The sequence below is a fragment of the Hoplias malabaricus genome, chromosome 2 (assembly GCF_029633855.1).
Source record: "Hoplias malabaricus isolate fHopMal1 chromosome 2, fHopMal1.hap1, whole genome shotgun sequence".
Classification (NCBI taxonomy): domain Eukaryota; kingdom Metazoa; phylum Chordata; class Actinopteri; order Characiformes; family Erythrinidae; genus Hoplias; species Hoplias malabaricus.
The window spans coordinates 11,929,507-11,954,861 of record NC_089801.1 but is presented as its reverse complement, the minus strand read 5'-3'; the positions used below and the strand labels follow the sequence as shown (position 1 = coordinate 11,954,861).

Below are 25,355 nucleotides of genomic sequence, written 5' to 3'. Positions count from 1 at the left end.
ACACTGTCCAACCTTTTTTTATCCACCTGCTTTGTGAATGTTTCTTCTGAAATCACTGCATTAATGGGGTGTTTGATGACATGATTTATAACAACAGGCTTGTGTCGATTATTCAGGGAGTCCCATTTTATTAATAATGATTTTTATGGAACACAAGTAGGGAGTAGGGTGCACACAATTAAATGATTTTGTCTGCAGTGAGTGTACATCAGTTGGCCTTAATGTTTAAAGTGTATCTCCAAACTTAAGGTAAGACCAGTCCTGTTTAATAAATGTTGTTTACGTTTCAGTACCTAAGGATGTTGTGTGAGCCCATTTGCAGCAAAAAACAAACAAACATATATTTATTATTTGGAAAAAAACATACTGTGAATTTTGTGCCCGCGACACATTGAAAAATCAGATACCAACAAAAGACTGAAAATGTATTTCACCACTCTGAAAAAGACTGCACAAATAATAAAGTATAACATGTATAACATTTCTCAACTTAAACATACACAGAATCTGGAGATCATCTATGATTCATAATATCATTAAAAGTTTCAGAGAATCCACAGCACTCTCTGTAATCAAGGGTCTAGGTCCAAATCTGTGAACTTCACTGCAACCAGAAATGCAAGTTAAAACTCTACACAGAAGAAACCATATAAAAACAAGATCCAGAAATGTATTCTCTGGGCCCAAGATTATTTAAGATGGACTGAGGGAAAGTGTAAAAGTGTCTTTTGGTTGGCAAATGAAAATGTAAAATTATTTTTGGGAATCATGGTACACACTCTGGGCTAAAGGGGACAAGGACCGTCTGGCTTGTTATCAGTGGACAGGGTAACAGTCAGTATCCATGATGTTAGGAGGATTGTGGGTTCAAGTCCCAATCCGGGTGACTGTCTGTGAGGAGTTGGTGTGTTCTCCCTGTGTCCGCGTGGGTTTCCTTCAATTGCTCCGGTTTCCTCCCACAGGCCAAAAACACAAGTTGGTAGGTGAATTGGCGATTCAAGAGGGTGTGTCGGACTGTGATGGACTGGCACCCCCTCCAGGGTGTGTTCCTGCCCTGCGCCCAGTGATTCCGGGTTGGCCTGGACCCACCATGACCCTGAACTGGAAAAGCGGTTACAGATAATGAATTAGAAAGATTAGCTCAGAGGGACATAGTGCTCTTTTGTTGCAGCAGTAAACCATCTTGTTCTTTATTTTAGAAATAAAACAAATGCAAGTGAAACAATCACTATTGTTTGCCAAAGGAAACTGAAGATGTACATTTACTCTACAACAGGTTTGTTCAGTACAGAGCAGAGACTAAAACAAACTGGTCATTGAACATGCCTTCAATTCCACCCTTCATTCCAGATCAAACAGATGATCTAAGAAGCAAAGCTGAAGCATATGTTTCTTCCTTCTGACTTGACTGATACAGAAACTCAGCAGTGGTAAGAGTGAAACTCACATTTAATTTCATTGAAAGTCTGTGAAAATGCTGAAATGGAGCATGGAGATGGGAAACACTGCAACATACATCTCAGTGTTTAGTGAATGACAGTTACTTCTTACATGTACAGTCATATGCAAAGTTCTGGACACCACAGGTCAAATAACATATTTAAATGAAATACATTCACAGCCTCTACAGAGAACACCATTGTGAATATTTTAATGCACTCTTACTGTTTATTTGCTCATGTAACAATATACTAATGTGTAATCACTCAGAGTGAATAAAATAAATGTGGCCTGTTACAACAAGGTTACAACAAAATTGGAGTTTTGTGTTAAATTTCCCCCCAATGTTTTTAAAATCAACAGAAACGTGAACTAAAACTAGACGGATTTTAACAGCAGGCGTGAGCAAAATGTATGTTACTTTATCTCTAAATATTGTTTGACTGTGGTGAAAGCTCTGTTTTATAAAGAGTTCTGCTGGACAATGACTTTGGAAATGACTCTATTTACAGGGTGATGGAGACAGACGCTGTGTTGTTGCCTCCCTATTAAAACCATGGCTGGAGCAGGGCTCTTTACTGTAAATATTCTCAGTACATGGAGGAATGAAAAACTCAAACAGCTCTCAGAAATATCTGAGATTCCTTTGGGCATTAAACCCCTGTCTGGACAGTGTTGGATGAGCTTGATGGAGTTTAATGGGACTGTTTTTGTAGTGTGTCCTGGTCGGTAGGTGAATGTTTTCCAGTTTAAGACTTTTCTACTTTACATAAACAAATTACCTTTAAAATAGAGGTTTATCCGTCCACTGTGAGTTTGCTGTGTGCAAAACAGTAAAGGACACACGGTTTTATTAAAATATGAATGACGACACTGTCCTACGTCATCATGAAGGAGGAGAAAACAGCTGAAAGTTCGTCGCCATTTCGAGACGAAGAGAGAGAGAGAGACATCGCTCCGAGAGCAGGGTTCCTCTACCTTTCTGTAAATAGTTTCACTAGAAGAAAGAATGGAAACACTGTTGACAAACTACTTCTGGACATGCCTTCAATTCCTTCTGTTAATAAACTGGACACTGTTTGGTGACTGTGGCTGAGACAGGTCTCTGGTCTGAACTGGTTTACAGAGCTGTGTGGAGTTCACTGTGCGCGAGACGACGGTAAGTGAAAGTCTTTACACTCATTTTATCACATTTACTTATCCATAAATTAACTAAATTATCTTCACTGTCACTTATTAACCATAAGAAAGTAATATTCAGGGATGGATTTTCTGAAATAAATAACAAGCTGATCATTTCAGTGATTTAAAAGAGCAGTTTTTATAATAAATAATATAAATTTATTTTCATAATCTAGGTTTTTTATTAGATTTTATGTGACTTTGTTATTGCCTGAATAAAAGGAAGCTAGCAATATAACGTACAGTGATACAATATGCATATGCATTTTTTATTTAGTTTTTGTTTATTGTTCAGGTGATCTAACATTCAAGGTCACAGAGAAAAACAATACAATTAAATAATGCAGTATAAAATCAATAAAAAAATAATCTACAACATTTGTGAATGTGGCTGAGACAGATTTGGTTTAAACTCGTTCTCAAAGTTCTCGTTCTCAAAGTTTTGAGGAGTTCACTACAGAGGTACAGTAGGTGAAAGTTTTCAAATGATTGTAAAAAAAAAGTGTCTTTAATCCTCTGTGGAGATGAGCTGCATTAATACAGAATTACATACAGTGCAATCTTTTATGAAAGGGAGTAAAGCAGCAATGCAAATTATGTATGATCTATTGTGAAAACATTTACTCAAATTATATATCCACTAGATACTGACATTTCAGAATAGAGTTGAAGTGATTATAAAAAGCTGGTAATAAGTTCAGTTTTGTTTAAAGTGTAGCTTGTTAAAACTGAATAAAGAAATATAAAAGTAGCACCTCCAAGGTGGATGATGTATTTTAGGAAGTTAAATCTGTTTGATGGGGCAGTAATATATTCTTTTATTTTACTGACTGGTTATGAACAGTGTACTATAAACTTGCGTTTCTTAACCCTGGTCCTGGAGGCACCATGCCCTTCACATTTTAGTGGTGACCTTCCACTGAAACGGAAACTCTGAAACTACTTGCTCATTAACTTTTAATCAGGTGTGTTGAAAGAAGGGAAATGAATAAACATAAGCAGGGCAGGGTGTGGCCAGGACCTGGGCTGAGGAACATCGTGCGAAACCTGAACACTTTCTGAACACTAGGAGGCGATGTTGTAATGAAACAAATTATATTGGTCAAAATTGATCTACTTGACATGAAACCCTTTCTTCACCATTAAACCTGTACAAATGTGTTCAGACTCTTACTCTATACACTGCTCCAAATGCTCTGATCATGAACTAAAACATGAGGAGGCAGTGTGTGGGACTGAACCTGAAGCTGCTTTTGTTGGTGTTTCTCTGTGACTGTGGTTCCTTGATGACTCCATTCGATATTAATTTCTATCTCACTTCAACATTGTTTGTCTGAGTAGTTTAAAGGCATCATGTGCAAACACTGGTGCTTGAGTTAAGAGTGGTTCTAATGTGTCAAATAACACAAAGGCTAAAGCTAAGCCTGTTTGCATGGCAAAAACAGGTTGAGACAGGTTTACAGCATAACGACATACTGAAACTGAAACATCAAAAATGTTGTTGTCCTTTTAGGTGCGACTAAGAATTTCCTCTAACAATACCTGTGTCAGTAAAGGTAGGAGAAAAACAGGCTGAATACTGAGTAAAACAAGGCAGCATTTAGTAAAATAGCATTACAAGGATATAGGAGTGGTGAAAATCTTAGGTCATGATATCCGAGTACACCACTGAGTCACTCTGGTCTTGAATTTCTGTCCCTCTGGTAACTTTGCTCTATAAAAAAACACAACAAGACACTTACATTAAAAAAGGGAAAACAATGTTTAGACACATATTTATATATATATAACAAGAGAGAGAGAGAGAGAAAGAGAGAGAGCGAGAGAGAGAGAAGTACAACTGAGAAAACATCACAGTGCATGAACATCAATAAAATCGAAAGCAAACAATACACTGGAGAAAATGTATTGTAGGAGTCCCAGCCGTTGAACAACCCAAACTGGTTGTGCCCACTATCCCTGCTCCCTCATGTTCTTTTAAAAAGCCTATTCGTCCGCACACATTCAGATTCATAATTCATAGCAGGAACCCTGTTCAATCAAAAAGGAAAAAAAATTGAGGTGCTCTGCAATTATTTGAGAAATCACCACTAAAGCCAGAAGATAAGAACATTTCATATTCAGAGATCTCAAAGGCGACTTAAATCACCAGGGCATATGTTTCTATATGTACAATAACTAACTCAAACACACCATCTATTGACTTGTGAGAAAAAACCTAATGTTGTACAAGAAAAAGGTATTTATCTGTTCAATAATAATACAAATTATATTATAATTTGCATATTCAAAACATGCTAATGCTAATTCTAGATGCAAATTGTGGCACATTTGCACTTGTTAAGGAGCAGCCCTAATGTCCATTTTTATCCCCCCACTGTGCTACTTCAAGATTTTGCCATAACATTCCTGTTGTCTTGATGTAATCAAAAATGAGGCAGTTAGACACACCCAGTGGCCGCAGATGACCCTATTAAGGAGGCATGACAAAGGCAGAAATTTTAGCCCTCCCACCGGGCCCTGCTGATGCACCGGAAGTGACTTAACGAACCCTAGAGACTTCTTTCACAGATTAAATGGAGGAGAGACACGGCAAAATAACAGAAGTATAAATACCAGATTGTATTTCTTCACATTTTTGTTAATTTTATTGCTGCTGCATTTTAAAGTTTGTAATGGTTAATTACAAGAGGCCAACAGATAAAAAAATTTTTTTGAACTCCACATTAAACACACACACACACACACACACACACACACACACACACTAGAGGCAGTGAGCACTCATGCACCAAGGACACCTCAGCCTTAAATGCTGAAGGAGGAGGCAATATTGTTCTTTCATTTTCCTACCCCCAATTTTTTGTTTAGGCCACTGGGGTACGCCCAAAATAAACACCCCAATTTAATCTCAATTTACTTCTTCTCATCTCATCACTGAAACATCCAACATATATATATTGTGCAGTTCATACTGATGTTTTTTATGAACAGACACTCTTCTAATTCCGTCTGGTGATGCTTATATTTAGGTTTCCAAATAACCTTAAAACAGTTTAAAAGTAAGCACAGTAGTGTTGCTGTCACACAGCTCCAGGGAACTGAAGGTTGTGGGCTCAAGTTCTGCTTTGTGTGACGGTCTGTGATGAGTTTGGTGTGTTCTCCCCATGTGTGTATGGGTTTCTTTTGGGTGCTCTGGTTTCCCACATGGTTAAAAACCACACATTGGTAGGTAGATTTGGCGACTTAAAAGTTTCCATAGTTGTGAGTGTGTTGCCCTGTGAAGGAGTTGTGCTCCTTCAAGAGCTTGTGTTCCCACCTTGTGTCCAGTGATTCTGGGTAGGCTCTGGACCCACCGTGACCCTGAACTGGATAACGGTTACAGACAATGAATAAATTAATGAATGTGAATACTACCTCAAGAGCTTTGTTTGAATTCTGAGCAGTAGTTTTCACTTCAGCATAATTCAGGTAATCTTCAGATTCTGGATGTAAAAAGGGAACATAGTGTGTTGTATAAATTAAAAATTAATCTATCATTGATAAAACACAATATTAATTGTCTTTGTACAATTACTCACTTTGTTGTTTCCTCTTTTTTTTCCAACACCATGTTAATGATATTAATGATCCAGCAACAATCACTCCAAGTAATGTCAGGACAAGCGGGGTAATGATGATATGTTTTTCGTGAGCACTTTCATCTAAAAATTAAAGAATTAGCTAAAGTTAATTAAAAACTCTTTTACAACTAATTATATTTCTGTAATTATACAATGTGTCAGTGGAACACCTGAGGAACTAGTAAAAAAATTGTGTTTAATTGCTGCTAATCAACTATAGATCAACTGTCTAGAGCAGTTTATTTAACAACAAAGACAAAAACATATGTGCAAATAAAACATATACCTGTGTTAATGTAACAGATTTGTGTAATGTTGAGTTGCGTAGTTTTGTTGCTGACTGGATTAGCAGCTACACAGGTGTAAGTAGAATTGTTTGGGATGGTTAAATTCAGAGAGAGAGAGAGATGATCACTGGAGTCTGTGCTGCTGATGCTGGAGATCATCTCTTTCTCTTCAAACCAGGATAAGTTCACGCCCTTGCCGTTCTCCACAGTGCACAGAGGAGAACATGACTCTCTTTGACTTACTGAGAGTTTTGCTGTTTGTTTCTTATTTCTTATGGATGGCTGTGATACTGCAGCTAGGAATTGCAAAAAAACAAAAATAAATAAATAAACAACACCATTACAGTAGAAGTATTGCAGAGAAATACAATTACCAAAATATTATTAAACACAAAATCAAAGCACTGGAGGAATAAACTGCAATGTAAATGTAAAGACAAGACTGTCCTCCTAATCTCACACTGTGGCTGCAGGATGAAACAGACAGGTTGTAGCATGTCTAAAAATTACTGCAACTCATAAACAGCCAATGTGAACAGTGAGCCAAATCTCTATTCAGCAGAAAAAAACATTCTGGCACTTAAAACTAAATTTTAACCTAACGGATACTAAACTTAATTCTAACCTTATTCTAATTTGAACAATAATACTCACTAACATCCACTTTAGAAGTTGAATCATGTTTCACTGCATTTTGAAATTTAAGAATTCTACATTTACTCACCGTAGACATTAACTCTGAAACTCCAGTCTGAAGTTTTTCCAGCAATGATCTGTAATTTATAAAGTCCAAAATCTTCTATGCTGATGTTTCTGATGGTTAAAGATCCATTGTTTCTGTTCAGCTGCAGTCTGTCTCTGAATCTCTCTGTATTATAGTCTATAACAGTCTCTCCTCTAAAGACCAGACTGTTCACTATGTTTATATCTGCTTTCTCAGGTCCATAGAACCACAGAATGTGAGCATCACTCTGAACTGCAGTTAATCCAGTGTGAATGATCACACTGTTTCCCTCCAGCTCCTGCAGTTTAACAAACTCTTCTCCAGCTGTGGACCGCAGACCTGAAACAATGTAAGTAGCAGATTCAGTCAAACAAATGGTGTAAAACAAATTAAATAGTCCTGAAAATTATCATTAAAACAGAAATTAACCTATTTTAAAAATGATAAAATATATAACAGTGTTATTTGTTATTTTCATCATAGTTCAAATGAGAACAGAATTCAACAAAGCAATATTTTTTTCTGGAGACTTGTGTTGTGGCACTGAGGGATTCAAAAGTCATCACAAAAAATACTAATGTACCTGAACCTACCTTTAATTTCTCCATCATTCATCAAAAGCTCATTGTTACTGCTTTTTTACTATTCACACTACATAAAGTCTCTTTAATAAACAAGTATCAATATAACTGCACATCACAGTGATATAACATCACAAAACAGTGCTATAACTTTTCTTAATCCTCTTCTAAATAACAGAAACACGTCTATATTTACAGCGGCACTATAAACTGAGCTGAAAGAACAAAGACGAACCGCGTTGAAACCGGACTGACCACTAACTGTTAAATTCAGAACTCCACATTTTCTAACAGACTTACAGCAGAAAAGCAGGTAAATAACCGCTCCAGGAATCCTGTAGAGTGAAGACATGTTGGAGGTGCCATTCTACTCAGTAAACGGTGTCAGTAAACTCTTCAACTCCATCGTGAATCTCCTTCAGTTTTAGAGAAAACACAGAGCTGATGAGACAGTGAGGGCGAGGCTAAACATGCCCACAATGCACTGCGGGAATTAAAAAGCAGATTTGAACTTAAACTGAGCCTTGCACTGTACTACACTCAGACTCTTACAAACTGATATCAAACACCAGAGATTAAATACAGCTTCACTTTCAGTCTTATGTTATTTTATACTGGAGCACTCTCAGCACAGTTCACTTCAGATGAACATTGATAAGTTATTTATCAGTGTATTTCTTTTTTTTTAATACTCTTTAAAAGCACTATGTGCATGTATTTTGGCAGTAAGGTTGGTATTATGTGTAAAAGCAAATGTTTATAACTTAAAAACAAATAATAAAAGTTAAATTGCAGAGATAATTGGAGCTCACAAATGAATACATTTTCTTTAATAATGTAATATGTAAATTGTACATGTAATGCAACATGTAACAATAAATCAAACTAAACAAGTAACACAAAGTCATTGGGTTCTTTCTTCTTGTTTTCCCACACTCTCAAATTATATTTCAAAATACACTGAAAATGTATAACTTATAAAAATAGTTTATTACTTTCACTGCATCCTCTCGTTCCCTGATATTATGAAAAAGATTTAGATGTGATACAGTGAGGCCACATTTGAAGCTGAAACCCACCACTTCCGTTATAATGTATGAGACTTAAGATGGGGGGCTGCTGAACACTGCCAGTGTGATGAGAGTGCACCAACCACAGAAAAGAGAACCATGCAAAAAAATGAGATCCTCCTGTTTTTAAATTGATTTGTTAATTAATTAATTTATTTATTTTATTGCACTTGCTGCCAGTTTTAGGATTCAAGGACTTGCTTTTAGCTCAGAATATTAATTTTTAGTATTAAATGACTGAATAAAGCGCTATTGCCAATCAAACTCAAACTCAAATTTGAATCTATCGTACTGGCTTTGTGTAGCTAGGGAAATATCTGCTGAAGTGCAAGGGAAATATGCAAAACTTACTATACACTCAATTTACTGTGGTGAATTGCACAGTGGAGTTTTGGTTCGTGTTGGAGGACCTAATGCATCTTTCCTCCATTTTGCAATTATCCACAGATCAGTATCAAACTGTTGTAATGCAACTGGCTGCTGCTGAGAGCCGTTATGGAAAATGGATGTCACATGATTTTATTGTTGATCCCTCATCACTTATTCAGTGTTTGTTTTTTTCTTTCCACAGTGTGAGCTCAGCAGAGTGGGAGGATATATAGACAGGTAAGTAGACTGTATAAAGCACAGTGAAACTGAAACATGTAATCAGCAAGTAAACAAGAGCCACAGGTACATGAAGCTGCAGGTTTTTATAAACACTTGACTTCCATCAGGAACATCCCTAAAATCCTCAGAAAATGAAACTAGTCTCTACTCCCTTAGTCTTTGTTTAAGGTTTTTAAATCATCTGTTAGTTCCATGACATGAAGTCACTTTAGACTGATGCTGAGATTAAAGTAATGTTATGTATCTGCAACTTTGCTCCTTCATCATTTCCACAATTTGATACCCATCCCACACTAATGTTTTAGCTGTTCTAATTGTACTCATACGTTTCACTTCTCCATTTTGTAGACTCTCTGTAACAAGTTTAAGGGGGAATCACCACAATGAAAACTGCAGAGTCAGGAAACAAAGCAGAGGCTCTTAACCAAAAGCATCATGTTTTCAGAGGGGAAGGGAAAATTGGGCGTGTGGAGCTGGAAATAAACCACACCCCCAGTGCACAAAACTACACCCTCTCATGCTATATTGCACCCAATCCTTCTCTTCTCTATTATTATTTAAAGTACAAATATGATGAAGTGAGTTTCTGAGGGCTTCATTAGAAACTCTGTCGTCTCTTCATCTTAACCAGTGCAGTGTAAGGCTTATAACATCTAGAATTCACCCACAGACCACAGTGATTTATAGCTGGTTTATTGTGAAGGAGCAGCTCAAAGTAAGCACAAATAGAATAGAATAGAATAGAATAGAATAGAAAGCCTTTATTGTCATTATACACAGCATACACAGTATACATAGTACAACAAAATTGGAAGCTGCTCCTTAAAAGTGCCCACAGTGCAATATTCAAATAGAAAGTTAGGACTAACTAATAAAGACTACTGTAGTGTAGTGTAGTGTAAAAACGCTACTGTGCACAGACAAGGACTAAACATATAAGTAGACAAATAGGACAGACAAAACAGATAAGACACTGTAAATGTCAGTTAGTGCAGATTCCCATTTAGCAACATGATGGCTTTGGGAAAGAAGCTGTCCCTGAGTCTGTTAGTTTTGGCCAGTATGGACCTGTAGTGCCTATCAGAAGGCAACAGGTTAAGGAGGTGGAAGCCAGGATGGGTGTTATCCTTCAGAATGTTCCTGGCCCTAATGAGACAGCAGGAATTATAGATGGAGTTTATGGAAGGCAGAGAGCAGCCAATGATTTTCCTGCAGTATTAGTCACCCTCTGCAGTCTCCTTCTGTCAGCCTCTGTGCAGCTGGAGTGCCACACTGTCACACATAGGTCAGTAGGCTCTCAATGGTGGAGCGGTAGACGGTCACCAGCAGGCGTGTGTGTAGTTGCTCCTTTCTGAGCACCCTCAGGAAATGAAGCCGCTGCTGGGCCTTCTTTACCAGTGCAGAGGTGTTTACTGTCCAAGAGAGGTCTGCAGATATGTGAACTCTATAGGCCGTCTCGTTTCCCCCTGTTATCAGTCCTATCACCGTTGTGTCATCAGCAAATTTCACTATGATGTTCTCTGGGTGGGCAGGGCTGCAGTCGGATGTGTAGATTGAATAGAGAAGTGGGCTCAACACGCATCCTTGGGGGGAGCCAGTGCTGAGGGTATGGACAGAGGAGAAGTGACAACCCAGTTTCACCTGCTCGGGTCGATTGATCAGAAAGTCTTTGATCCAATAGCAGGTTAATGGTGGAAGCCCCAGATTGACTAACTTGGGGATCAAAAAGTCCGGGATTATTGTATTAAAGGCAGAGCTATAGTCAATGAAAAGTATCCTGACATAGCTCCCCCATTTCTCCAGATGACTCAGCGCTGAATGGAGAGCGATGGCTATTGCATTTTCTGTAGACCTGTTAGTCCAGTATGCAAACTGATGCGGGTCTACAGTAGGGGAGAGACAGACTCTGTGTTTTAGAACCAGTTTCTCAAAGCACTTGGTGATGACTAGGGTGAGTGCTACCGGGCAAAAGTCATTGAGACTGGTTGTGGGTGATTTTTTTGGGGACTGGGATAATGGTGACTGATTTCAAGAAGGCTGGGATGATGGCTTGCTTCAGTGACAGGTTGAAGATATTGGTGAAGACCTGTGCTAGCTGGTCAGCACATGCCTTAATCACCTTCCCTTGTACACCATCCGGGCCTGTAGCCTTCCTGAGGTTCACGGCACGAAGCACCCGTCTCACATCCTCAGCTGCAAGAATGAGTTGGGGGGGGGGCAGAAACAGGAATGGGTTGTAGTGGGAGGGTGGGTGGTGTTGTAGTTAAGAGCTGTGCCTGGGACTCAAAGCGGGCATAGAAGCAGGTCAGTTCCTCCGCCAGTGCCACGTCTGAGTCACCGGATGTCGTAGCACAGCCTTTGTAATTGGTGAGGGACTGGATGCTCTGCCAAACCTGTCGAGGGTTATTCAGCTGCTCCTCTATTGTCCTCTTGTGCTGTGCTTTGGCGATTCTAATGCCTCTCCTCAGGTCAGTGTGAGTGGCACTATATAGTGCTCTGTCGCCCGATCTGAAGGCCGCGTCACAGGCCTGGAGGAGTATGCGGATTTGATTAGTTATCCATGGTTTTTGGTTTGGATATACCCAGATTGATTTTTTCACAGTGACCGTATCCATGCAGTATCTGATGTAAGACAGTACAGTGTCTGTGAATGTTGCCAGGTCTTCATGATGGAGGACTTCCCACTGTGTTTGCGCAAAGCAGTCCTGTAGTGTGTCAAGGGTGCTGTCAGGCCAGGTGTTAATGGTAATCAAATTTGTTTGTCGGATGAGGGGGGTGTATGTGGGGATGAGAAACAGAGAGAGGTGGTCTGACTGGCCCAAGTCAGGGAGGGGTATGGCTCTGTAAGCACGCTTGATGTTGGAATATACATGGTCCAGAGTGTTCGCCCCTCTTACTTATAGTCCATTTTTATTGAGTAATGTCCTTCTCTGGACAGCAGGCTGCAGTGACTTCACCCTGTCCCCCCTCAGGAAGCCATCTACTTTCAGAATGTACCTTTAATGAAATTTCCCTTTAAATACTCGGGCTGAGGGAGGATTAAACCAGTATGCCTTCACTTCCACCTGATCCCCATTTTCCCTGATTGCTCAGGAGATCAAACCACATTGAGTCTTTCACATGAATAACTGTAAAGACATGAAACAGAAAATATCTCTTTAATTTTTGCATTGACGAAAACAATGTAAAATCAGGAGTATTTTGTACAGTATATTATTCACACTGTCCCTTGATGCAATGTTATATACTCACATTCTGTGAAGGTGATATCATCACAGATCTCATTCTCAGTAAACAGTAAATAGGTCAGCTGGCATTTGACATGAGTTTTACCATCTCTCTCTCATTCTCTTTTTCCTCTCAAGTTAGCATAACAATACAGGGATAAGTAGAATGAATTTTATTATTATTACTACAACCATACTAGACATGTAGATCCCTAAAACATGTGTTTCTGTGGCAGATGGTATTCATATCTACAGTCATTATTAGTAAATTAAGTATAATCTCTGTGTTTTTTGTTTTCTTTTTCAGTGACCTCAGGGTTGTGTGCAGATGCTGCAAAGAGGTTCATTTTGTTTCAGGATATTTCTGTGGAGTTAATATAATTGGTGTGTATATATGGATACATACATTTCATGCTAAAGCCTTTATTTTTAAATCTAGTCACATCAAAGATGTTAAATATTTGTTTGTTGCATGTTGGAAAAACCAGAAGAGCAGAGCAGTAAACACTTGTTTTTTCACTCTGTGCAACTGTACATTTGCAGAACAACACTAACCACTGTTCACATCTAACTCCTGCCCCAGATACTTCAGCCCACATTTATGACTTTCACAGAGGTCTTTCACACACACATATCAAAGACTGAAACACTGCTTCTTCTCGTAATACTTTGAGGTTTTCTGATATATAAAATTGATACATAATAAATAGAATTCATAAGGTATTAAAGTGTTCTGTTTCTTTATTTAGACTCCACTCCCTGTTACAACATTCACAAACACTTCCTCTCGACAAAAACAAATTGTAATCTCTGCTTAAAAAATCACGAGACTTTGGTGCCAAAACCTCTTTCACACTTTCTTTTAAATTTTCACACTTCCTTTTGATTTACTTCACACGTTACCCACGGGCCCCAACCACTTCCTTTTGAATCTTGATGAGTCAGTGGTGTTATACATTTATTTACTATAAATACAAGCATGATGTAAACATTTTCACTCATTGTGGTTATTTTTTAATGGATCCCCAAACATCTGTTGCTCTTCAAATATGGTTTGCCCCCTTTCACCCTGTACTTTAACAGTCAAGATCCCCAGAGGACCACTACAGAGCAGGTATGATTTGGGTGGTGGATCGTTTTCAGTGCTGCACTTACACTGATGTGATGGAGGTGTGTGTTGTGCTGTATGAGTGGATTAGACACAGCAATTCGGGTGGAGTTCTAGTCTTATATCTGAAAGAACAGATAGTGAATGTAGGTTATAATGATATGGTTGATAGTGTATGTGGAAGTGCAATTTTACAATATACTGGATGGTTAAGAAAAATGCTTATTCTACTGTTAAAGACAACCTGGTTTATTAATGAGCCTGATGGGTTTGTTTCCCAGATAGGTATTACGCTTAGTCCTGGACTATATCCTCCAATAGAAAATCACAATCCAAATTGCTGTTTAGTCAAGGACTAGGCTGAACTCCTGTATGAGAATCCAATCCTATAAGGGCTGCCCTTTGGGAGGGTAGGTGACTTAGTGCCCTACCTTTCTCCAGTTTTGGTGGGCTGACCTTGAACAGCTTAGCATAAATGTAGTAGGTTGCAGTTGCAGTGTGTTACTGTATTAACACTGTATTAACACAGTTTATTACTGTGGTAGTGTGTGTTGGAAATTGAGTTACCATTGTACCGTTTGACCTTATTCGAACTCGTTCTGATTAATGATGTTTTGACTAATGGTAATAATTGTTATTGTTATGATTGACTTAAATGACAAAAACATTAACAAGTAGTTAGAGAGTGAATACTGTCATTGCTACGTGAGTTCTTCAGGTTTTTAAGACTCTTAATGAACAAACTCCACACACTGTTATTTCAAATAATGGGAATATTTTATTAAGATAAAAGAGACTATTTACTAGACATAGCACGATCTTAGAAATTCTCACTGGATCAATGCAGGTCAAACCGGTTCGAATTTAAAGATAGGCTAGGCGATATGACTTGACTAATGTGTTGCTAAACGAGATTTAATTAATGTATAAATTTATCAAGAGACTTAATTAGGCATCAGCTTCTGAAAAGTGAGTAAATTTTGCTTGCTTACTCTTTTTGCCGTTATCACCAAGTCGTTGGGTCCAACAGGCTCAATCTCCGTTCTCCGGCTTCTTGTCCTCCCCTTGTCACTGAAGGTAGGCTCGTTAGGGAGGGAATTCCTTCCCATAAAAGGGTGTGTTAGTCCTGTTACCAGAGATACAACATTGCTTTAAGCCAATACTCTCAGTGTATAATATGGTTATATGATGTTGTTAGAGTGATGATTAGATTATTTAAGTTTGAGTCATGTATTTGTCATAGAACCAAACCTTTTATCTGGCCAATGCCATAAGGTATACATATACCTTATATAAAGATACATATTGTGGCGTGCTGGGTGAGGAAGGAGGCTTAGAAGGATTCAGCATTACGCAGAACTGTTGTTTATTCCTTTTTCAGTGAATAACATAACACGTATTGAATAAAAGAAACACCACCCTTACAGAGCCAGAGTGGCTGACCACACCAAAACATTACCACAACACGAAAATGGTAAGTCACATAATTAATCAAATTAACCACATACAACAAGACAGAATGAAAGCCAAAAAAGACGATGCACAAGACCCACAAACTACTACATAAACTGAAACACTCAAGGAATTAATACAATGAAACATGACTATTTACAACCCAGGTGTTTATGGGTAGTGACGTTGTATGTAGCCCACTCAATCCACATAGCGGCCGATGCCACAATATAATTTTTTTTTTTAATTTGGGAATCAGCTCTGCTTCCTTACCTGAGTTGGTGCCTGAGTAAGTTTTGAAAAAACCTGAAACTGAAAGTTGAAATTGAAATTGAAATTTGTTATATTTTTCAATGTACAACTCTTTAATTCCAATGAAGTTGGGATGTTGTGTAAAACAAATAAAAACAATATTTTCAAACGGATAAACTTTATAGTATTTTTTGCAAATATTCACTCATTTTGAATTTGAGGCCTGCTAATTTTTTTCCATTTATTTATATTTTTCAGTTGTAGATTTTAGGTTTTCAAATTTTCAGATCTTATAATTTTATTTTAATAATTTTAATATCTTTTTTGCAGTTAAAGATCGTTTTTACTTTTAGATCTTTTTGTTTTTTTATTTATTTATTAATTCCCCCTCCCCTCACTTTCAGATACATTGTTTCAGACTGATCTGACGTGGGAGGCGGGACATCAGCTGAGAGGTGTGTGGCATAAACACTTACAGCATAACAAAGTATGCGGAGGACCTTCTTCAGTGTGGACTATGAGAAATATCACGGAACACTCTCTTTTTTATTTTTTTTATTTTTTTTTTTTTTAATGGCTTAGGTTTGCTGCTGTAATCAAATATTCACCTACAGACTTAAACCAACCCACAGCACTGTGAAATCATCATCATCTTCTTAATCCATTTCAGGGTCGCGGTAGCACTATGACAACAATAAGAAAATAATGTAGTAATTTGACAGATGTGTGTAATCTGTTTTGAGACTAGAGGAGGTTTTAACTTGAGCTTTAATGACCTGTTTACAGAGCAGCTATTCCACGTCACTTCAAATGCAGTCGCCTAGCACCAAATTAAACAAGTTCATACAAGCCCACATTAACAGCATCCACTGGAGTTATGATGGATCTTAAGAGCTGTTCCTGTACAATTTTTGCTGAAGTGAAGTTTAATATAAGAGCCTTCAGTGAGTATCAGCAGAATCCAGCAGAAATTAACTAGAAAAATCACTGAAATCTGAAGCCGTTTTTATAACCCCCCCCCCCCCCCCCCCATAATAACATTCACAAATAACATTTAGCAAGTGATTAAGTTTTGTTTTAAGCTAAATTATGGAGACTTTCCACTGAAAGGTAATTGTAGACCTGCAAATATGACCAAATATGACCATACCAGAATAAAAAAATAAAAAAAAACAGAATATTTTTTAAATGATATGAGAATAGCGCCATCTGCTGACACACATTTGAGTCATTCTGCAATTAGAGTATTCTTCACCACAGGCCAAACATTTGTGGGCAACTACTTATCAACCTTTTGCTTTAAAACAGGGCCATAAGGCGGCCTGCCCACCTTTGCCAAAGCCCAAACAAAAGTCACACATTTATCAGCTATAGTGATTCAGTTCTCATATTCTGTTAAAATAAATACCAGATACACATTAGTAATCGTAAAAAAATGGATAAATGAAGAGCACAGAGACACCTGGTGATAAAAAATTAGGCATTTGATCAGTGGGAATGTGCTAAAGTTTGTTCCTATGAAGTTTATAATGGTCTTTAGAGCTGCCTGATGCTGGTTTGGTTGTAAAACATACCAGTGTCCAAAATACAACATATGATTATTCTGATGATCTTTATAGCAGAACAGCGATTTCAAACAAACATCTTACAAAACAACTTTATGAACAGTGCAGTTTAGGTCTGGACTAGGACTTAATGTTATTTCTTCATGGAGCTGAGATTATATTTCAGAATCTCATCCATAGTGCAGTTCAGTGAAATACAAAAAATGTAATAAAAATTCAATGATACCCAAATAAGGATAGCAAGGTTGTGCAGCAGATCACACAGCTCCAGGGATCTGGGGTTGCGGGTTCAATTTACACTCCAGGTGACTGACTTTGAGGAGTTTTGTGTGTTCTCCCTGTGTCCACGTAAGTTTCCTCTGGGTGCTCCAGTTTCCACCCACGGTCCAAAAACACAGACTGGTAGGTGGAATGGTGACTTTAAAAAGTGTCCATAGGTGTAAGTGAAGGTGTGAGTGAAAGTGTGAGTGTGTGTTGCCTTGTGAAGGACTGGCACTGCCTCTAGGGTGTTTCCACCTTGCACCCAGTGATTCCATGTAGGCTTCAGACCCACTGCGACCTTGAACTGGATAAGCGGATGAGTGAATTATACTCAAATACAACACAACAGTAAAGTCATTCAGCAACTGCAATTCTATGCAGTTTGTAACATATTAAATAGATATGGAAGCAAAACTATAGTTTACCCATAGTCTCACATGAACATTTATAGCATTCTGCCTTTACTACTTGTGTCTTAAAATCATAAATCAGTGGAGCAATTATGGCTACTGTCATCAGAACAGAGGACACTGATGGGAAATTGAACTCAATCAGAAGACACAGTCACCTGGAAGAGAAAGAGAACTACAGTTGTGAGGTCAGACAAGCTTCAACTTGTCTAAACTGTCATTAATTTGATCACAGTTGGTGTTGGACTCTGACTGCAGGGTTGTTAGGCATGCCTTTCTGTTTAAATCAAATTGATCTTGAGTTATACTTTTTTCCCCCTTTGTACTTCCACTTTCTTAAGCATAGACACAGGTGTAAGTAGAATCATTTGGGAAGGTTATTTTCAGGGGGAGAGAGAGATGGTCACTGGAGTCTCTCCTGTGGATGCTGGAGATTCTCTCTTTATTTTCAAACCAGGACAAGTTCACATCCTTCCCATTCTTCACAGTGCACAGAACTGAACACCAGTCTCTCTGACTCACTGACTGTATTTTATTTTGATTTCTGATGACTGGCTTTGATACTGGAGCTTCTAAATAAAAAAAATAAATTAATAAAGAAGCATTGTTAAGCAGGTCACAAAAACAAATATGTCAAATATCTAATTTCTGACATGTCCAGGCCAGTAAGTGTTATTTTAATGGTTGTTTCATAATGTGAAAAAAGAATTTCTGTAGAAAATAAGTGTCTGTATTCTTGCAGTTCATAATTCACCATTGCTTTAATATATTTGGCCACATTTTCACTATCTATAGGTTTAGGTGGGAGGCTTTATCAGTGTAATGTTCTTGAACTAATGTTGTAAAATTATAAAATGTTAATTGCATATTAATTATTTTTAAGCTCTCAAAATCTCAGACTTATTTTATAAGTTTAATATTCAGTATCAATATGAAAATGATGTAAACCCATTGAGTTATTTTGCCTTGAGCCATAGAAGGACATAAAGTATTAGGTGACAGTAGATCAAAGCAACAGCAACTGATGTGCTGGAATAAATGTATGTGTATATAAAACAAAAAAAATGTATGTGTATATAAAATAAATAAATATGTGTGTGTGTATGTGTTTTGGTTCAGTGTTATAGTTAACATGAGTTTCTATTACTCTCTCTGGCAAAAACAAAATGCTGTACCATTAAGAGTCCTTGAGCAAGACTCCAACCACAGTTGGAGGGCTTTAACCATAGTATTTTCATAACTTTATATATGAACAACATATGGAAAAACTTGATAAATATTGTGATTGCAAATGGAACCCAAAATAGTTAGATTTTTGGATGTGGTGCTTAATGTTTTTCAATAACGATCAAATACATTGATGATGAATTGGGGTCGTCTGTGATTGGTGAATCTGTCAATATTGTAAATTGTATTGTCACAATAACAATAAATCACTGTTAATAAATACTTATATAATAATAACTATGAACTAAATAAATATTAATGAGAATAAGAAACAGTTCACATACAGACCCCAAGCATAGGGTTAAAAATGTAATATTTACTCACCGTAGACATTAAGTCTGAAACTCCAGTCTGAGATTCTTCCAGTGATGATGTGTAATTGATAAACTCCAGAATCTTCTCTGCTGATGTTTCTGATGGTTAAAAATCCACTGTTTCTGTTCAGCTGCAATCTGTCTCTGAATCTCTCTGTGTAATAGTCTATAACAGTCTCTCCTCTAAAGACCTGACTGTCCACTATGTTCACTATGTTTATATCTGCTTTCTCAGGTCCATAGAACCAGAGAATCTGAGCATCACCACAGTGTTTCCCTCCAGCTCCTGCAGTTTAACAACTTCTTCAACTGTGGAAGGCAGACCTGAAAATACAGAAGCAGTTCAGAGAAATATTGGTCAGCCATGGTTACATATTAAAGAATTTTTATCAGATTCACAATGGCAGCTTGTAACTTTACCTCAAAGTGTTTTGAAGAGGTTTATATGCTGGTCATAAAATTAGAATATCATGAAAAAGTTGATTTATTCCAGTAATTCCATTCAAAAAGTGTAACTTGTATATTATTCTGATTCATTACACACAGACTGATGTATTTCCAGTGTTTATTTCTTTAAATTTGATGATTATAACTGACAACTAATGAAAACCCCAAATTCAGTATCTCAGAAAATTAGAATATTGTGAAAATGTTCAATATTGAAGACACCTGGTGCCACACTCTAATCAACTAATTAACTCAAAACACCTGCAAAGACCTTTAAAATGTTCTCTCAGTCTGGTTCTGTAGGCTACACAATCATGGGGAAGACTGCTGACTTCACATTTGTCCAAAAGATGACCATTGACACCTTACACAAGCAGGGGAAGACACAAAAGGTCATTGATAAAGAGGCTGGCTGTTCACAGATCTCTGTGTCCAAGCACATTAACAGAGAGGTGAAGGGAAGGAAAAAATGTGGTAGAAAAAAGAGTACAAGTAATAGGGATGACCACATCCTGGAGAGGATTGTGAAACCAAACCCATTCAAAAATGTGGGGGAGATTCACAAAGACTGGACTGCAGCTGGAGTCAGTGCTTCAAGAACCACCATGCATAGACATATGCAAGACATAGGTTTCAGCTGTCACATTCCTTGTGTCAAGCCACTCTTGAATGAGAGACAGTGTCAGAATCAACTCGCCTGGGGTAAAGGCAAAAGAGACTGGACTGCTGTCGAGTTATGTTCTCTGATAAAATTAAATTTTGCATTTCCTTTGGAAATTTAGGTCCCAGAGTCTGGAGGAAGAGAGGAGAGGGACAGGATCCATGTTGCTTGAGGTCCAGTGTAAAGTTTCCACAGTCAGTGATGATTTGGGGTGCCATGTCATCTGCTGGTGTTGGTCCACTGTGTTTTCTGAAGTCCAAGCTCCAAGGTCTTCCTCTACCAGGAAGTTTTAGAGCACTTCATGCTTCCTGCTGCTGACCAACTTTATGGAGATGTAGATTTCATTTTCCAACATGACTTGGCACCTGCACACAATGCCAAAGCTACCAGTACCTGGTTTAAGGACCATGGTGTCCCTGTACTTAATTGGTCAGCAAACTTGCCTGGCCTTAACCCCATAGAAATTATATGGGGTATTGTGAAAAGGAAGATGGAATATGCCAGACCCAACCATGCAGAAGAGCTGAAGGCCACTATCAGAGCAACCTGGGCTTCATATCACCTGAGCAGTGCCACAGACTGATCGACTCCATGCCACACTCCATTGCTGCAGTAATTCAGCCAAAAGCAGCCCTAAGTACTGACTAACTAAGTACTGTACTGTTTTTGTATTGGTCTTAAGTAATATTCTAATTTTCTGAGATACAGAATATGGGGTTTTCATTAGTTGTCAGTTGTAATCATCAAAATAAAAGAAATAAACACTCGAAACATATCAGTCAGCAGCACGGTGGCGCAGCAGGTAATGTTGCAGTCACACAGCTCCAAGGATCTGGAGGTTGTGGGTTCGATTCCCGCTCCGGGTGACTGTCTGTGAGGAGTTGGTGTGTTCTCCCTGTGACCGCGTGGGTTTCCTCCGGGTGCTCCGGTTTCCTCCCACAGTCCAAAAACATACGTTGGTAGGTGGATTGGCAACTCAAAAGTGTAGTGTGTGTGTTGCCCTGTGAAGGACTGGCACCCCCTCCAATGTGTATTCCTGCCTTGCGCCCAATGATTCCAGGTAGGCTCTGGACCCACCGTGACAATGAGCTGGATAAGCGATTACAGATAATGAATGAATGAATGTATCAGTCTGTGTGTAATGAATGACTAAAATATACAAGTTTCACTTTTTGAATGGAATTGCTGAAATAAATCAATTTTTTCATGATATTCTAATTTTATGACCATGGTAAATATGATTTTGTGAATGGTAAATTACACGAGACATATTACACAAGCTTTTATTGTCAGTGTTCAAAGTGCTCACTTCTCAGCGCCTGCTGCACAAAGAAATTGTATTGCATTGGAAATATTAAGGGGAACAAAATGTGGATGTCTTACTAAATTTGGGACAGAGACAAGCAAAATCATGAACAGAGAAACCTTTTCACAAGATTGAGTGACCAAACGTTCTCTTTTCCCTGTACATGTTCTATTTTGGGACTTAAAATGAATCACGTTATCTGTTAAGTTCTGCTAATTATCGGTATGTTGTTTAGTGCCTCTGAGTGTATGTGTATGTGTGTATGTGATGAATTAAATAATAATAATAGTAATATTACTACTATTATTACTGCTGCTGCTACTAATAATATTAACACCTAGGGTCACTGTCAGTGAGTTTGGTGTGTTCTTATCACTGTGTGGGTTTCCTCCCACAGTCCAAACACATGCTGGTAGGCTATTCAAAAGTGTCCATATGTGAGTGTGTGTGTGATGACTTGTTATGAACTGGCACCCCATACAGGGTGTGTTCCTGCCTCGTGCCCAGTAATTCCTAATAGACTCTGGACCCATAGAAAGAGTGAACAGGATACAGTAGTTACAGAAATCTAATGTATGAATGAATACATGTACAGGGAGATCCACACACCTGACAGCCCCCAATAACAACACATCTGACTACACACCAAGCCCAGACATGCACACAATCCCAAATAACCAGATACACACTTAACTTAACTCCCCATAATAACCCCTAAAACCATGAACAGATGTAGGAGCAGTGCACATTGGTAGCTTCCCTGTGAGTCTCAGCCCCAGTGCTTTTTTTACACAGATGCACTGTGGGAAATTTTCTGTGTTGCAAACATTTCATATTTTACCTCCATATCCGGAACGCACTAGAAAGTAATGCACACTAATTTACTAATATATATATAGATTTATGTGACCGCTTTGTTCAGTCTCTCTTTTTTCTGTAAAAGTCTTTTTGAAGTGACAAGTTCAGTTTGGTAAACATCAGGTTGGTATGTATCAATGCCATAAAACCCATAAACACACAAGTACTGTGTACAGGAACTGGAACGACAAACCCAGGTACAAATGTGAGTTCAAACATATTTCCACTGGGTAGCACAGACCACATTCACATTCTGCAGCAGACCCTCATACATTCTGACCTATATAGACACAACCGCAGTAGGTAGCACTCTGGCTCTGCACAGCACAACATAATACTTATTTATATGGCCTTTATTGAACTTGTTAAGGCGGTCAACTCAGCCATGTAATCATTAACAGAGCATCTGTTTTCAGGAAGTACTCAAGAAACGTGCAGTAACCATCATTTTAACAATTTGAATAATTACAAAAGAATGGCCTTTCCCTCAGAGTAAGTCATTGGCTGTGTGTGTGTGTGTGTGTGTGTGTTTGTGTGTGTGTGTTTGGTAAAATAACAATAATATTTTAGTATAGTAGTGGAACATGTATAATGCTGCATACATCAAACAAGCTAAATTAAGATCTGAAATTTGAATGACCCCATTATTTACAGGATCCAATGATGGGTGCAAATGTTCATCTAACAAAGCATGTCAGGTTTGGATTTGTTTAGTGCATGATGTGATAGCAGACATTTCTGAACACACCATAAATGTTTGTCTCAAACAAATTGTAGTTTGGTACAAATCTATCTACAAAATACCATCAGGATTTCAGTGATCTGTTGTTCTCTGGAATAGATGAATATTGTGGTGATGCTGAGTTGAATTTCATTTTACTCCATTTGTAATTCTCTGGGAATACATGTAATATCAAACCAGGTACATTAGAAGGTGTAAACACTTTTTATTCTCCTGCTTATTCTGCTGAAATCTGTGTAATAACCAATCAATGATAAAATCTGTGTAATAACCAATCAATGATAAAATGTATAGTACTACCACTGAGCATGGTAACAATATGCTCATGTGCAGTTTCACCAGAGAGTTCTGTTCTATTAACAATCATTTTCATGAATCTGAAACACAAATCAAAATTTTGAAAATATGACTTTTTTATATTTGGAGACACACCTTTTAAATTAAGACAATCTGATACACGCCTATTGCTGAAAAAGACACTCATTTGTGTGCACCCTGCTTGTGTATTGAAGATGGTGTATGAGCGCAAACATTAGGCTGCTGTGCCAAATATAATGCAGTGGCAAATCATTTAAACCATGTATTTAATATTTTCTGGAAACAATAACTTATTGTGAATTTACACTACTCTGAAAACATGAGAACTGTGAGAGCAAATAATGCAGGCATAATATATATATATATATATATATATATATATATATATATATAATGTTATGTTGCACCAGCATGCCCTTGCACCAAGGAGTGGGAATGCAGGTGCAAATGGCAACTCAAAATAGAGGTTTGAAAGAAAGTAAGAATGACAATGGTGTCTACAAACAAAGGACTTGAACCAAACTAAAATCAGCTTTGACACTGAAACACTCTACCCATTAAATTCAGCTCAATCTTACCTCTTTCTTTATATAGACACTTAGCTATAATTATTTAGTAACAATATTTTCCCTTGATAAAACTTATTTTCATTACTTTTGCTAAGTACCATACCGTCTGCCCCTATAAAATGGTGCAGCACTGAACTGTGGTTTGAGTTAGGCTTTTATACAGAACCCAGCAGTTGTGTCTGATCGGCCTCATTCAGAACCCCCGCTGCCCAGACATTATCACAATGTGCCTGCCTGTCACAATGTCAGTGCAAGGTCGGGTAGGAATTGGTAAAGGGACCTTACTTCTTTCACACACCTCATAAGAAGCAATGAAGGCCCGGACATCCCTCTCTATTTCTGTCCACCAGAATCATCTGTGAAGAATATTCAGGGTCCTGGTGACTCCTGGAAGTCCAGTAAAAGAAGAGGCATGCCCCCAGCGAATAATTTGCTGAAGGATTGCTGATGGAACATATTGTCTTCCAAGAATATCACCCCCAGGGTCAGGCTTCTGCTAAAGTGCCTCGTGAATGGAGTCCTCCATTCCCCAGCTGAGGGGAGCCAAGTTCAGGGTAGTGGGAATGATAGGCTCTGGCAAGGAGTCAGGATCCACTGGTTCTCCTTGCCTGGACAGGGCATCTGACTTCGTGTTCTTTGATCCAGGCCTACATGATAAGAGGAAGTTGCAGTGGCAGAAGAACATTGCCCACCAAGTCACTTGGCCTGTTGTATATAGGCCAGGTTCTTGTGGTCAGTCCAGACCACAAATGGATGCTTAGCTCCCTCTAACCAGTGCCTCCACTCCTCTAACACCAACTTAACTGCTAGGAGCTCCCTATCCCCAATGCAATAGTTGCGCTCAGCTGGAGTGAGACGTTGGGAATAATGAGCACATGGGTGGAACTTCTTATTGGGTCCTTGGTGCAGGCAAAGGACAGCCCCCACCCCAATATGAGAAGCATTGACTTCAAAAACAAACTGTTCTTCAGGGTCAGGTACTTGGAGGACCGGTGGTGATGTCAGCAGACGCTTTATGTCATTGACGGCTTTCTTGGCCTCTGTGCATCCCCAGAGGGAGGGTCCTGGGGAGGGGTGCTCAAAAGCACAGGGCATGAGTGTGAGGGGGTAGTGGCCTTTCAC

The 25,355-nt window shown here is 38.4% G+C and overlaps 2 protein-coding genes and 1 long non-coding RNA gene across 4 annotated transcripts; 1 reads left to right on the top strand and 2 right to left on the bottom strand.

Moving 5' to 3' along the window:
* The first annotated feature begins 1,114 nt into the window (after nt 1–1,114).
* LOC136687488 (uncharacterized) lies at nt 1,115–15,838 on the top strand. 2 transcript variants are annotated; one of them, XR_010800483.1, is made up of 5 exons: nt 1,115–1,430; nt 1,953–2,599; nt 7,473–7,605; nt 9,479–9,513; nt 13,051–15,838. It is a non-coding gene; the product is annotated as an uncharacterized lncRNA (long non-coding RNA). The 2 variants fall into 2 exon arrangements; XR_010800482.1 differs by having other exon boundaries at nt 1,115–2,599.
* LOC136687468 (natural killer cell receptor 2B4-like) lies at nt 2,829–8,422 on the bottom strand. The gene is made up of 6 exons (XM_066661898.1): nt 8,138–8,422; nt 7,257–7,595; nt 6,532–6,828; nt 6,204–6,326; nt 6,040–6,107; nt 2,829–4,336 (listed from the first exon to the last, which is right to left on the bottom strand). The coding sequence occupies exons 1-6, from the start codon at nt 8,187–8,189 to the stop codon at nt 4,265–4,267; spliced, it is 951 nt and encodes a 316-aa protein (XP_066517995.1). The 5' UTR covers nt 8,190–8,422; the 3' UTR covers nt 2,829–4,264.
* A 126-nt stretch (nt 15,839–15,964) lies between the features above and the next one.
* On the bottom strand, nt 15,965–20,849 carry LOC136675754 (CD48 antigen-like). Its single transcript, XM_066652499.1, is given in 4 exon segments — nt 15,965–18,360; nt 19,343–19,597; nt 19,600–19,656; nt 20,834–20,849. Coding segments are annotated over 4 exon segments (561 nt in total). The 3' UTR covers nt 15,965–18,127.
* Nucleotides 20,850–25,355: the final 4,506 nt, after the last annotated feature.

Excerpts from the sequence above, each read along its gene's own strand:
- LOC136687468 (XM_066661898.1), bottom strand. The coding sequence starts at position 8,189 with ATGTCTTCACTCTACAGGATTCCTGGAGCGGTTATTTACCTGCTTTTC. Across the intron at positions 6,108-6,203 it reads AAAAAAGAGGAAACAACAAA|AATCTGAAGATTACCTGAAT; the intron begins GTGAGTAATTGT and ends TTTTACATCCAG. Across the intron at positions 4,337-6,039 it reads ATTCAAACAAAGCTCTTGAG|AGCAAAGTTACCAGAGGGAC; the intron begins GTAGTATTCACA and ends GTTTTTTTATAG.